The sequence below is a fragment of the Colossoma macropomum genome, unplaced genomic scaffold, assembly GCF_904425465.1.
Source record: "Colossoma macropomum unplaced genomic scaffold, Colossoma_macropomum, whole genome shotgun sequence".
Taxonomy (NCBI): domain Eukaryota; kingdom Metazoa; phylum Chordata; class Actinopteri; order Characiformes; family Serrasalmidae; genus Colossoma; species Colossoma macropomum.
Genome location: NW_023494804.1, coordinates 32,640,806 through 32,655,779, shown reverse-complemented (window position 1 = coordinate 32,655,779; position 14,974 = coordinate 32,640,806). Strand labels below are relative to the sequence as shown.

General features: G+C 40.9%; 1 protein-coding gene across 3 annotated transcripts; it reads right to left on the bottom strand.

Annotated features, from left to right (window-relative positions):
* Window positions 1-520: 520 nt before the first annotated feature.
* Window positions 521-14,651, bottom strand: cct8 (chaperonin containing TCP1, subunit 8 (theta)). 3 transcript variants are annotated; one of them, XM_036594899.1, is made up of 16 exons: window positions 14,505-14,564; window positions 12,634-12,724; window positions 12,464-12,543; window positions 11,562-11,711; window positions 9,804-9,984; window positions 9,630-9,691; window positions 9,383-9,520; window positions 7,076-7,254; window positions 6,883-6,949; window positions 4,983-5,070; window positions 4,744-4,859; window positions 4,559-4,630; window positions 2,587-2,751; window positions 2,365-2,484; window positions 2,091-2,222; window positions 521-797 (listed from the first exon to the last, which is right to left on the bottom strand). In XM_036594899.1, exons 1-15 carry the CDS (start codon window positions 14,562-14,564, stop codon window positions 2,115-2,117), a joined length of 1,677 nt encoding a protein of 558 aa, XP_036450792.1. In that variant the 3' UTR covers window positions 521-797; window positions 2,091-2,114. The 3 variants fall into 3 exon arrangements, with proteins under 3 accessions (XP_036450792.1, XP_036450793.1, XP_036450791.1); XM_036594900.1 differs by lacking the exon at window positions 2,091-2,222; XM_036594898.1 differs by lacking the exon at window positions 521-797 and having other exon boundaries at window positions 2,109-2,222; window positions 14,505-14,651.
* Window positions 14,652-14,974: the final 323 nt, after the last annotated feature.

The window sequence follows — 14,974 nt, the reverse complement described above, 5'->3', positions numbered from 1 at the left end:
TTTAAAAACTCCAGCAGCACTGCTGTGTCTGATCCACTCATACTAGTGCAACACACACTAACACACCACCACCACCACGTCAGTGTTACTGCAGTGCTGAGAATGGTCCACCACCCAAACAGTACCTGCTCTGTGAGGGTCCATGGGGGTCCTGACCACTGAAGAACAGGGCTAACAAAGAGAAACAGATGGACTACAGTCTGTAACTGTAGAACTACAAAGTGCACCTATATGGTCAGAGGAGCTGATTAAAATGGACAATGAGTGTAGAAACGAGGTGGATTTAATGTGGCTGATCAGTGTATATATGTTTGCTGTGGACTCATCTAGAAATATGGCCAAAGACTCATGGGAAAAAGGGACCGTGCATACAGTTAAGGGAAGATATCTTCACCTAACAATTAGCTTGCAAGCCCTATCAGCAAATTTGTACACAGTAGGGGACGACTTCCTCACCTCAGGCAAACACAACTGGACTTCAAGGAAAATCTCCCCTTTAAAAGAAACAGAACGGACCATCTTTGACAGATACGTGACAGCTCAAGTGCCTTTTATTGAGACCACAAAAACTACAGAGCCATCCATTTCTGTTCACACGAACGAATCCAAAGCTTGTGCTAAAGAAAAAAAAAAAAAATACAAAACGAGGTGTTGATATTAAATAAACAACAGTCGAAACGCTGACGAGGGGACGCAGGGTACGCAGGTGTTTAGGCAAGGCTAGCTCAGTCGTCCTCGTCCCAGTCTTTCTTCTCCTGTGGCGCTCTGGGTCCACCAGCTGGCTTGGCCATGATGATCTGTGGGGACAGGAGAGACACATGCAGACCTGTCAGAACATGCCAGACAAGCGTATACCTCACCTTCTTTAGGACAGTTATTCCAAACAGGTGCTACTGCCAAGATTGGATACCCTAATGGAAGGAAAAAGTGCTTCAGTGCATGCAACATGCAGTCTCGCTGTGCCAGTGCTGAGTTTTCCATTTTAAAATACTATGACTGAAACTATGCTTTGGTGCATCGTGGCAGAAATGTTAGTATGATGCCAACAAAGTGTCAAACTATACACACAAGTTGGAGGGGTGCACCTACGTACACCTGTTGGTCCATGATAAACAGTTGAACAAGCTTCCATGACAGATTAAACAGCAACCAACAAACCTAAGATGCACGCCTTGCAAATAACAATAGTAACCTGATCTTGAGTCATTATTTCCAGTGCTTTCAGTTGCCCTCATCTCCATAGTGCATATAATAAAGTCCAGGGTCTATATCCATTTAACAGTATGTAAGAATGCATGACTGACTACTGTTAAATCCCAAAGCCATGTCGAACATCGTTAGATGTTTAAGACTCACTCCTAAATAAAATTTAGGTCAAACATTTTTGCTGACTCCACCAATTTTCAAACTTTAAATGTACTGTAATTAAATCTTTAAGACGTGAACAAAGTGATTTAGAGTGGCCTGATTTGAAATGAGCCATTCTAGAGCAGCTTACTGAGTCAGAATTGGTCCAGACGAACAATTTCAGAGCATTTCTGTTGGTCCACTTGTTATGAAATGTTTACAAAATGTAAAGCGAAGTTGGTGTGCTCAAATGGTACGGAAAAAATTATACAATAAAAAAGGGACTTTTTTGAAAAAAGCGACAATATAAAAAATGGAAAAGACACGTAGATTCACTGGTCATTTGAAATGCAAATAAAAATGGAAATATTTGTATTTGTCATTCACCGCTGGTCCCTCTCACCGGCATTTTAGGTGCAAGCGTCAGCAAGTACCTCCTGAATGGCACATTTTCCATCAAAACCCTTTGTTCACATTAAAATAACTTTTTTTTAAATCTGAGGAATCCAGGATTTTTAAATCTGAGGATTCCAGTTTAACTCCAGATTTGATTCATTCTTGCAAAATGCGAATAGGAATGTGTGATGAGGTCATTTCTGAGATAACATTTACAATTAGCGGCTCAAAGTCTACCGTATCATCGATAAACACAACAGTGATGCAAAAGGTGAGTGTGTGCATGCATTCCCAAACGTCACTCCCACACTCCAGTGGTTAGGCACACACAAAGTGTATCGGGGCACCTGTCCCATTTTTGGAGTTTCTTATCAATGATGTGTGTCAAATTTATCAGGCTCTTCGTCCCATCCATCTTTGTCCCAGTGGCCTTGCTGTTTGGGAGCTTTGGGGCCCCCTGCTGGTTTCGCCATAATGATCTGATACACATTTACATCGCATAACAATCAAACAATCAGCTGAAAACACCTCTGCAGCCTCTCTGATAGAAAAAGGTTTCAAATGGACAGATTTGTCAACGTTGCTGATGAGTATTCAGCTCAGTGTGAAGTATTAGCTGACCTGATCAACCCGGAGGACAGTGATGGCAGCGTTGGTGGCCAGCTTGATGCCCCAGTGTTTGACCAGGTAAGGATCCAGAATGCCTGCCTCAAGCATGTCCTTCATGGCAGGCCCTTCACCCTATAAAAAAGAGGAATAAAGAGAGTTTAAATAACAGCAAAGGCGATTAAATAAGAAAGATTAATGTCTATGTTTACTGGCTTTATGAACGCCGACACCCACCTCAATATCAAAGCCCATGTTTTTGTTGCCCTCATGGTGAACTGCATATAATTTGGAGATCAGCTCGTTGCCCTTCACACCAGAGTTCTCCGCCAACGCACGCGGCACAGCCTCAAAAGCCTCAGCAAACTTCTTGATGGCGTACTGCTCCAAACCTGGGCAAGACTGGCAAAACACACAAGGCCATCAGGCAGGGAAAAGGGCTTATTGTAAGTAATCAAACTACTAGGAGAGCAGAATGCAATATGATACAGTGGTGTCTCGATTGGATACGCTTTGATACAGCAAAAATAAGCAGTGGCTGAAAATCTGCCGTGTTATTATTTCAATTTTCAATTTAATAGAGTATTCATTATAAAACAGCAGTGCTTTATCGTGTCTCAATCTAAAGCTTTATTCAAAAGAAAACAGCCCCATGCTTCTCTAAAACAAGCAGCACAAACAACCCCGGTTATATTAATCCCAGGCAAATCTAAAAATGTTAACATATCCTTTGGAAAAGGAGTTTATTAAGGATGAAGGCACTCAAAGAAGCGTTTACCTATGTCTCATGCGTCCAAGAGACAAAGCCCGCAGGCCCGATCAGGCCCGTGGCACAATCTAATCCTGCCCTCGAAATTATTTGAACTTTCGATTACTATTAGCCCATTTCACAATCAACAGCACTACAATCCCCAGCATACTCCCAACAACAACTTATGGGACAGCAGTTCTGTACCCAATTGCACACGTTATATCACCAAGCACACCAGCTGCGTTTCAGTTGCAGTTCAACCAGCATAAACGCTATAAAACACTATAAACTCTCAGCAGCTCAGAAACTGATCCCAAAAATTAATTAACCTGCAGGAAGAAAAGATGTCAGGTGTCGAGGCCAAACACACAGGCAGGTCTAAAAGACCTACATCCTGGGGACATTTAAAGAGATTTAAGTTATCTGTAGCTAATGTAGCCTAAATATGTGAAGTATTTGCATGTAACATTTGAAGATTCACAACTAGTGGCTAAACTTTGCTGATGACGTTTTGGCATATTAAAATATAAACGCTCTTTGGCCGACAGATCTGTTGAGATTTTTATTATGGCCCTTTTAGCGGTTGAGTTTGACACCCCTGACCTATTTTCTGTGGCAAAAATCAAACTGATATGTACCGTCCTACCTCAAGTGAATCACCCATAACATTAAAATTTAAAATTAAATTAAATAAATAAAAAAATAAAATTAGATTTTACATGTTAATGATTAAGTGACCCGTATTAGTCCCACAACAGGAAATTTCACCTCTGCGTTTTAACCCATCCATGCAGTGAAACACCACATACACACTAGTGAACACACACACTAGGGGGCAGTGAGCACACTTGCCCAGAGCAGTGGGCAGCCCTATTCACAGCACCCGGGGAGCAGTTGGGGGATAGGTGCCTTGCTCAAGGGCACTTCAGTCACATACTGTCGGCTCAGGGGATCGAACCCGCGAACTTCCGGGCGCAAGGCTGGTTCCCTAACCCCCAGCCCACGACCGCCCCAAATGTTGGTTGTTGGCTGTGAATTCACAAGCTATTGACAATGCTAGAGACAGTGCATTGATTTAAGAAAGCAAGATGAATGGTTAGGGAACAGTTACACTGCTAAACAAAGTGTTTTAACTCTTTAAATGATTCTACTCTTTTCTGGGCTAAAGGTAGTGTGTAAATCGAGTAGCCACTCCCGTCTCTGACATCTTTCCCAAGATTTCTTATCGCATACACAACTGCTGCGGACTGCCAAGTGGGTTGAAGGTAGAGAACGATCACTTTTGAACTTGGACTGCAGATTTTGAACACAATAAAACAACATACACTATTAAATCAAGGTAAGGCAGACATTCCCATCTGCCGCACACACAACCGGGGAATTAGATTCTGTATACAGACTTTCAACCAACGTTACATCATTAGTTAATTCTTTACTGCAGTGATGTTATTGACTTACCTCTCCATAGGACATGATCTGCTTAGCCAGCTCAATTTCTGTAGCTCCGGCACCAGGACACAGTCGCTTGTCCTAAAAATGTATAAAGGCAAAATTGAACGTCAAAAGAAAACCTGATGCCTGATTAGAGAGTCGGCCATGGTCAATGTGGGATTATGTGGAATTGTCCAAAGCTGCAGACTTACCCTGACAAGGACCTTAAAAGTGTTCACTCCATCATCAATGGCTCTTTCGATATCATCCATCAGGTTATCTGTGGAGCCTCGAATCACCAGCGTAGAGATGGCTCCTTCTTCTTTCTCTGGAATTAGAAAATGTGTTATTTGTCTAGAAACCTGTCATTCCGACAGTGTCTTGTTGTGGGGTTCATGTAAAAGGAAAAAAAAGGAAGAATGTTATGATACAGGGATTTGATAACTCTTACCGTGCTTGAACACTACAACCTGGGTGTCTCCGACCTCGGTCAGGCACACACTGTCACAATGCCCCATCTCCTCTGGAGTAGGAACAGTCTAGGGAAAGTAAACAAGGCAGATGTAGATGCCAGAAACTGAGCAACTGCATTACTATTTATTTACAGTTTAACCTGGGCCTGTGTGACGAAGCAGGATTTCTTGCTTGGTCTGCTAACCTTACTATGACCTAATTCTGGATTTGCTATCTCGCAACGGTGGATCCCTTTTTAACCGAGCTACATACACTGATCAGTGGAAAGGGAAATAAAACAGGATACGGTTCAGTTTTGTTAAGTTTCCTCAGCCGTGGTACCCAAATGTGTGTTTCTCAAAGCTAATGTATCTAGCTGTGTTAACTATCCAGCTACTGGTAAGAGCTGTTTAAATGGCTGCTTTTGACACCATTTATCCTTTTTTAGGCTGCTGTTAATGTGATTTACTCACCGTTAGCCTGCAGTTAATGTGATGATCTTGCATGAACAAGATGATCAAGATATCAAATAGGCCGTAACTAAAATGGCTAATTAAACATTAATTATCAAAGGCTTAACGTACACAAAAATAAAAACTCAAATACACAGAGAACCTTAGTTAGATGCAAAAATGACTAATAGAGATATAGAATGAACATAAATGTCACCTTGAAAAAAATAAACAATGCTAGAAATGCTGCAAATATGTACATTACCTCATGTGACTTAATAGCGCGAAGGTTATGATATATCAAAATATGAGCAAGTAATCTGGCTAACTAGTGGAGCAATTAAATGTTTTATGCATGCATCTCAGAACATAAATGTTCAGCCGCACAAAGCCAGCCTTACGCTGCATTTACACTGCTCTGGCGCGTCAACGCAACGCAACGCATCTTATTCGTTTTCAATGGAAAGCGTTGGTTCCGCCAAACGTGGCCGCGCAGTACATGATGGGTCCAGCACATTGAGTCTGGGGGATTCGGTGCGGCGAAAAGCTGGGCCGAGCTGCAGTTTATGCAGATCAATCCAGCCAATGCGACATGTCTATCCAATCAGAAGATGGCCAGTGTTTGCGCGCTAAGTGTTCACAATGCAATGTATGAAACATTCGTTCGCATTCAAACGTTCCGGTGGAGCACAGAGGAAAAGCTCATTATTGCAGTTTCAGGGTTCCCTGTCCTTTTTGATCCATCCTGCCAAATTACAGGGGCTCGGATCAACGCAATGATGCATGGAGAAAGGCTGATTGTTGGTGTCTTTGGTGGGTTTTGAAAAATATTAATACATCACTTTATTAGAACATTTTGCTTTTGTTAGCTTATATGCTGCTCTCTAGCTAGTTTAGTTAATGTTATGAAGCTCACAAACATTTGTAGACTAAAGTTAGAGTCTACAAGACTGCATAAAACCCTTTCCTATTTAATAAAACTATAGTATCTTTTTATACTGATGCCTACATCAAAGCTCAGTTAAAGTACACTCAAAATAACACGGTGTAAGATGTATTTGAGGGTTTGATCACGTTCATTATTTTGTACTAAGATGAATCATACAGGCAGATAAATATCCGAGGAAACAGCCGATGTTGAACACAAGCTCTAATCACTTCTTCTATACATATTTGTAATTAATAACTTACTAAATTAGTTTTTTGATTGCACATTTATTCATTAAAATTTGACTAAGCAGGACGTGATTTAATTGGATGACGCAGAGAACATTTGTTAACGCCCATATGCGGCCAGCTGCAGAGGGGGGGTGCATTCACGTCCGTCGACGTCCCGGAACAGTGTAAATGCAGCGTTAGTCTAGAACCCTGCTGAGGTTGAACCTGTTCTGGGAGATAGGAACCTGGTGATAGAAGCATGAGGGTAGAATTAAGAGTAAGACTCACCATTCTAGGCAAAGCTACAGCACCAACAGTTTTGCATAACCTTCTAAGATCCCATTTGGAGTTGAGCCTTGACAAAGAACACAAAACACAACACACTGAGTTTATGAACATTCACACCCATAAACTGGGGGGCATAAAGGTTAACACTTCTAGTGTTTGTACATCCTCCAATATGTAAACACTGTCTTCTCACCGGACTACCATGAGCTGGTACTTGTTGGCGTAATGTAAAGCCATATCTGCCACCTTGCCCCCGGTCACCACCACGTTAGCACCGACGCCAGCAATGGCCTTCACCTGCGCCTCCATCAGGTCTTCCTCCCCTTTGCTGAAGTTCATCAGCTCCTCAGCATTCTTTATCAACACTGTGCCCTGAGAGGAGGATACAGCCACAGTGGTTATTTATAGACAGGAGTGATTAACAGCCACAACCCACCGTTTGGCAGGTATATCTGTATCACCCACTAGATACCCTGGCAGGTTACCAAACTACACAGAATCAGCGAAGGCTAATGCTGGCATTGATGAATGCAAAAGATTTCTGCTTGTGAAATACCACTCAGACAAAACCTGAAGTAGCGTGAATGTTGTACAATGGCTACAAGTTCAGTAAGCAAACTTCCTGAAGAAATTTAGATGATGTGTACGAATGCCAATGCAAATCAAACTAGTCTGAATAGCTGATAAAACAAAAAGAAATGTGACTTTTTGGCTGATATGCTAATTTAGACCTATAGTCAGCTAAATCTCTCTATATGAATTCATTCACAACATATGAGCAGATTTATCAATTAAGAACCCTTTGCTAATCTTTGCCATCTCATTTCACAAAATTCTGTGGGATATCATTTAATTTCTCGTTACGTATTTTGAAATAGGCTGAAAATCATTGACCTTTCACAATTAGAGCTGAACCGATACAGAAATCGATGCAGATATGCAATATTTTTCATGTAAATATCTGTTGGAGATACAAAAAAGGCTTGACATTGTATAAATGTTCTGATCGTCCAGAATATAATAAACACTTCATCAAATATCAGCCTGAAATATGGGTCAAATCGACTTGTCTGACAGACAGTATTTTTAAGTAATTATCTGCTGATATTAAGGGTGTAATGATTCTGAAACCGAGACCAAAACCGCAAAACATATGTCCGAGGTACGAACAGTGATACATCCCTCTGCCCCACCCCAACCAGCTGCTGAGCTCTCATTACGTTAGTTTATGTGACATTAATGTACAATGTACTATGTTATAGAGCTGGACGATTAATGGAAAAGTAATCGAAACAGACGTTCAGAACCTCTAAGCGACGTAATCTTGCCAATGTCGGCTATTTAGATTTTTTTTAATTCTATTAATCCTTTCCCAATTCTGTGTGTTCATATACTGTCCCCTTAAAACTTCCACGTCCAGTCTGTGACACTGAAGCTAAGGCTACATTCACACAGCAGGTAAAAGTGGCCCAAATCAGATTTTTTTGTTCGGCTGTTCAGATTATCTTTTAAATGTGATCTGTATGCGACATCAGTCTGAACAGATCAGCTCCTAAACCGACCCACATGCATAAAGAACAGAGCTTCACACGGCTCATCCAACAATCACGACTGCCAACGAACGCCAGTCGCTCCCGGAGGATCAGCTTCATCTTCACCAGCACCACAGAAGCCGTCATGAAGCTTCACTGAATGAGAGCTGGGCTCACCACCCAGAATGTGTTCAGCTCACCGTAAAAAGGGCGCGGCCACTTCTTTCGTTCGCATCATCGTATTCTTTAAACTTTGCTTTCAGACTTTTAACTGTTCTTTGGCGCTGCAGCCTCGTTCTCCTGCAGCCGCGTTCGGCCATTTCATTCTAAATCTCTTCGAACACGGAGGGTTTGTGGACGAGTCTCTTCTAATGTTTGTACAGAAATATCACCCCAAGTGTTTCTGAGGTCTCAGCAGAATGAAATTATGATGAATATCAAATTGGTTTGACATAAAAGTCGTGTGAATTCCGATCTGGGTGTTGAGACGATTTACATTAAGATATGCGGAACATATTTACAGCACAAACCTTGTCAGTGAACTATGAGGGCAGAAAACCAAACAAAAACAAAATAATCGGAATCGAGGTAAAACATTCAATTAATCGTGATATTGATTTGAGGCCACATCGCCCAGCACTAATGTGCCGTTGGCAATTTAATAAAAGACATTTTTTCCATGTTTTTTTTCTTACTCACCCCCCCCACAAAAAAGGAGGTCTGATCCAAACCGAATCATTACACCCCTAGCTGATTATCAGCGTACATCCCCATTTATAACAAAACTTCAAATTAAAAACGACATTTTAAACAAAACTCTTAATTATTTCATTAAAACATTAATCACCATTATAACTTTAATTATTAAAAATCATGCTTCCCACAATACACAGGAATCTATCTGCATTCAGAGATAAAGAAGCAGCACTTATTCTAATCACACACTCATTTTTGAACACTAGGCTTACCTTGGTCTCAGTAACCATGCAGTCGAACGGACAAGAAAATACAGCGATTTTGGCATCTTTAACTGATGTGATGTCTCCTTCAGTCTCCTTCTTGAAAACCATTCCATGCAGCATTGATGAGGCATTCAGACCAGAACCCTTCATGTACAAATAATCAGCATCAGAATACAAAACATGCCGATAACCAAACACATACTAAAATACTGTCAACAATATAGACAGAAAACAACACTGAGTTATGACTCACCAAAATCTTACACACTCGAACATTATCTACATTGAAATTGCCGGACTCGGGGAAGATGGACACTGTGAAAGGAACAGATCAAGACCTAACTTAAGCAAGTGAAGACTTTAATAGTTAGAAGGTTCCAGCAACATTAGATACAATCCTGGACGTTATTGGCCGATCAGCTCTTACCACAGGCTTGCGCGATGAGATCGGCAAGGAAGTCTTCGTTTCCGTACTGTTTGCTCATCACAGCAGTACGAATCATAGCGGTAGCCTCAGCCAAGTCATGCAGGTTTTTAGCAGAGGTGCAAACGAGGTCAGGAAGAATTTCCAGAGCCTTTTTGCAGGCCATCTCATAGCCCTCAATGACCTGGGCAGGAAAAAAAAAATGTATTAAATCATATCTTTCACTTTACTGACCGGTGCCAGTGGGGTCAGTGCCCAAGGGCCTCTGACTGCCAAAGGCCTGGGGAGGCCTCAGGCCACATGGTTCTCACAAGGCTCATAATACTTGGGTCAAATCCAGTGCTGACGTAAGCATTAGCACATGAACGGTTATAAAAGCTAATTTTGATTATTCTCCCAAGAAAATACACGGCTGACAAAACAAATGTCAACTACTGTTTAATCTACTTTATAGGTAATTTCAGGTCATTTGTTTAGTGTAATCGATAGAGTTTGGTGGGCCTCCTAAGATGCTAGAACCCAGGAGCCTTGCAAGACCATAATATACCCCGCCTTGCCCCCAGTCACCACAATATCCATGACCAAATGCATTATTTACTGGGGATGTCCACAAACACACAATTCTGAACGGGAGCCAGTTTTAAATTAGAAAAAGCCTGTGCATCATCACGGTCACGCTTTGTTATTGGCATTAGAGAAACTGGAATTGACAAAAATGCACAGCTTCTTTAGCTGAATGTCGTTTATCAGTCAAAACTAGAGCCAAACAAATAAATGTGCCTCTCTCTCTTTGTTTTAATGTTTTTTTTTGCCATCTCAATTTCCTTCACTAACATATTGCTTCAGTCCTGTAAAAGGAGTGACTTGGAAGATCATAGAGGCGCTTTGGCAGCGCTGAGCCTTTAGCTAATGTTCACGAGGTATGACAAGATTTTTTAGCCGAATAACACATTTATTATTGAGTAACTGCCATTTTATTCTGGTTTTATGATAAAATGTTTTCGAGAAGTCGGGTAGGATCTAAATGGTTAACAACATAAAAATACATAGAAAATTGACATCATTTCATAGTCTAATAACAGCCAATTCTCCCTCAAATGATCTCAAAAATGAAAAGGCATTTAGTGTGTTAGAATATGCTCGAACACAGTCAAACAAGAGTGTGCAGCAGCATTTTCGTGAAAATTCAATAAAAATGCACCAACTAGAAAGCAGATTTAGGCATGGCATAAAAAATTCAAAGAGGAACGCTGTCTGTGCAGGACAGAGGGATCTGGACAACCACCAGTATCGGAAGATATTACATTTGTGAAGCTGTGAAATCGGTAATAAAATCTACATCCGTCTGAATTTCTTGTTCAGATTTTGATAAAGCTTGTATTGTTCAACATGAAGCCTATTTAATTTTGTTTGCCTACGACATGTAATTACTCAGATATTCACATCTCAAATGATAGCAATTTTTGGGACACCCTGTATAATAAATGAATAACTAAGTATATCAGTTATTCAGGCCACTCCTAATAAAATCCCAGTTCTACTCATCTCTGTGTTATATCCATGAAAACTCAGACAAGACTACACTGGGCACACAGCACTCCAAGATGGGCATGCATTCAGTTACTTTATTAGGTGTCACACAAACACCCTGACGGCACTAACTGAGTGAGGCCTTTCTGTTGTTTGTACAAAGTAAACCATGTTTATACAACAGCCTGGTGGTCCAGACAGTAAGGAATACTACAATTTACAGTTCCTCACCTCAGACACCGAGAGACCCATTCGGAGCAGCTCCTCTGCCAGCTCCAGCAGAGCACCAGCAAACACCAGGACAAAGTTAGTCCCATCTCCCACCTCCTGCTCCTGCATGTGGGATGCCATCACAATCATCTTAGCAGCTGGGTGCTGGACCTAAAAGGGGAAGAAGAAAATAAATAAATAAGCGATTTTTTTATCTTTATGTTGTGTACTACGAAAACTGAAAAGGTGCATTCTGGTGATGGAAGATTTTGAATAAATACACCCTTAATCAATAAATAAATACATTAGACATTTAATCAATAATCAAACAGTTAAGCATTGACTACAAGGGGAATATTAATTTCTCACTAAGAGGTAACATAGGAAAGGCATTAGGCTATAGTCTGTCAGTCTGGGAGCTTCCCAAAAACAGATGAACTTAGATGACCTCACTTGCAGGTGCACTCTTAGTGAACCCATATGAGTCCATATGATATCTGATTCAGTAGGGCCTTGTAGGATGAGATAAACTGGTATGAACTGGCTGAAACCAGTCAAGAGAGGCCAAGTGATGGGGAAGTTTGAAAGGAGACTAATGGAACATCCTGTTTGAGGTGACACCATCACACCCCAGATAAGGGCATATAAGGCGCTCAGAACACTGTACCGCGCGGTTGGGTCTCTCGAAACCTGCGCGCCATCATACTGGAATAAAGAAGAAGCCTTTTTCCCTCTTTCTACCAACTCAGCGCCTGAAATCTTTTTCCTTTTTGACATCTTTTGAGAACTTGGACTTAAAACAGTTACTAGTGTAAGTGTTAGCCAGTATTAAGAGATTTCTTTTTTAATAATATTATATTGGAGGCCTGGGGTTGAAGGGGATAGCCTTTGGTCCCGACACTGGTACAAGAATCTAAACTCACCTCAAGCTCTCTCAGAATGGTGGCAGCATCACTGGTGACAAAGAGTTTCTCCAAGTGGTTGATGACCATTTTGTTCATGCCTGGAAAATATATAAAAAAAATTAACTTAGGCACAAAAGGTAGCCAGAGTGGCCTCTGAAACAAGTTAAAATGTGATGTAAACACCTCACCATTGGGTCCGTATGCAGTTCTTGTAGTCTGAGCCAGCTCCTTGCATGCCTGGATGTTTCTGAAAACGGCCTCCTCCAGACCTGAATAATGCTGATCAGACGAGACAAATTTGAGCTCTGTGTCTACTGAGACTATTAGGAGTGAAAACAAAGCAGCAAGCATCACCAACCAAAATTGGTCATCCTTTTGATGAAACTGTATTTCAACTTAAAATTAAATTTGCATGTTGAATTTTAATACAGCCGGCTGAAAACTGCATTTAACCCATAAAACTGCTGCTGTAGATGCCCCACGCCCTGTTTCTGATTCAGGCGCTGGTAGGCAAAACACTCCAGAAGCTCTGCTGCTCTGAATGTTGTCCGTATACACCACTGCATATAAAGGATCTACTATGTAAAGAGATCTACTTTGTAAAGAAGATCCCTTGTCATCCCATAGCATCTACTTTCCAAAACTAACCATCCCATTTGTCAGTGCCAAACTAATACCTCAGCCATTCTACCCAGACTGGTTTATCTCTCTGGTTACTGGGATTAAAGGGTAAAAACATTATGTAGACAATTGACCAGCCACTATTATTGCGTACTGTCTGATATTAAAGCGCTTCTTTTTTTACTGTTACTAAATGTACCACATCACACGTTACATGAACTGAATACCGCCCAACTGTTTCTGATCACTATTACTGTCATTTTTTTTTTTTTTACTGTTACTAAACGTATCACATCACACATCAGAAGTTTCTGGTCACTATTACTGTCAAAAGTAAACACATATTGCTATATGCTTACAATTTACTGCTGAAAGCCAAAAATCTTAGACGCTCTTTGTATTATTTTATAAAAAATAATGTTTAGAGAGCAGATCACTGAAGAGACGCCATCTGTTTATAGCCCAGATTTCTATTTCTGGGTTGACTTTCAGTAGAAAAAGAATTGTGCGTCCAGCTTGTTTTATTATAAGGGTTCAAAATTACATCACCCATCTATTTGACTGGAAAGAACACATTAAAGGGTAAAACCGTTATGTAGACAATTGACCAGCTCACTATTGCGTACTGTCTGATATTAATATCTGCTTTTTTTTTTACTGTTACTGAACGTATCACATCACACATCAGAACTGTTTCTGGTCACTATTACTGTCAAAAGTAAAGACATATTGATATATGCTTACAATTCACTCATGAAAGCCAAAAATCTTAGACGCTCTTTGTATTATTTTATAAAAATAATGTTTACAGAGCAGATCACTGAAGAGACGCCATCTGTTTACAGTTTATAGCCCAGATTTGTGGAAAAATTGGTCGATTTTCAGTAGACAAAAAGAATTGAGTTCAACTTCTTTTATTATAAGGGTTTAAAATGACATCACCCATCTATTTGACTGGAAAGAAGACATTAAAAGGTAAAACCGTTAAGTAGACAATTGACCAGCACAGTATTATTGCGTACTGTCTGATATTAATATCTGCTTCTTTTGTACTGTTACTAAACATCACACATCAGAACTGTTTCTGATCACTATTACTGTCATAAGCTAACTGGCTAACTAGCTAACCGGCTAACCGCAGGTTGCCGGTGAACGCACATGCTTAAGTAGCAACTAGCTAATCTTACAAAATACACGTTTACTCTTATATTTAGGACACGGTGGCCATTCAGCGTAAAGGAAACAACTTTTGAACTACACACATAAATAAACCAGCTACTTGTCTGAAGTATCTGGGTGAGGATGTTGAGTTTTGGGCCCTGTTCTAGAAATCTCCACCCACATGATTCACGCTAGTTAGCATGCTAACGTAGCTACCCACAGCGCCCGGCTCGCTCCGTTATTTCACTGTCTGACTTATAAAGCTACCAAGCCGTACCTTCGCGCCATCCTTCAACATCTGGGCGAAGCCCGGCGCTTTGGGGACGTGGAGAGCCATGCTGAGGGTTCAGACTCCGGACTGGCGCTGCGAGCCGCTGCAGCTCAACGACGGCGTGCGGCTAAGAAAAGACAGGACGAGGGTCGATGGCCGAGACACGGAGAACGAGAGTCACAGGACGAGAAGTGGATCAACGATCGAATCGAACTGAAATGGGTTGACTAAAAAAAATCAAGCAAACGTCACAGGGAGTGGTCTTTTTACTGTTTGTAGTGTACAAACAAATATATTAGGAAAGTAATATCTAATGAAAGAATTTATAAACAACCATAGACAGACATATAGATAGACAGATAGACATACAGACAGACAGATAGATAGATAGATAGATAGCTAGATAGACAGAGAGACAGATAGACACAGAGAGAGAGAGAGAGAGAGAGAGAGAGAGAGAGAGATAGATAGATAGA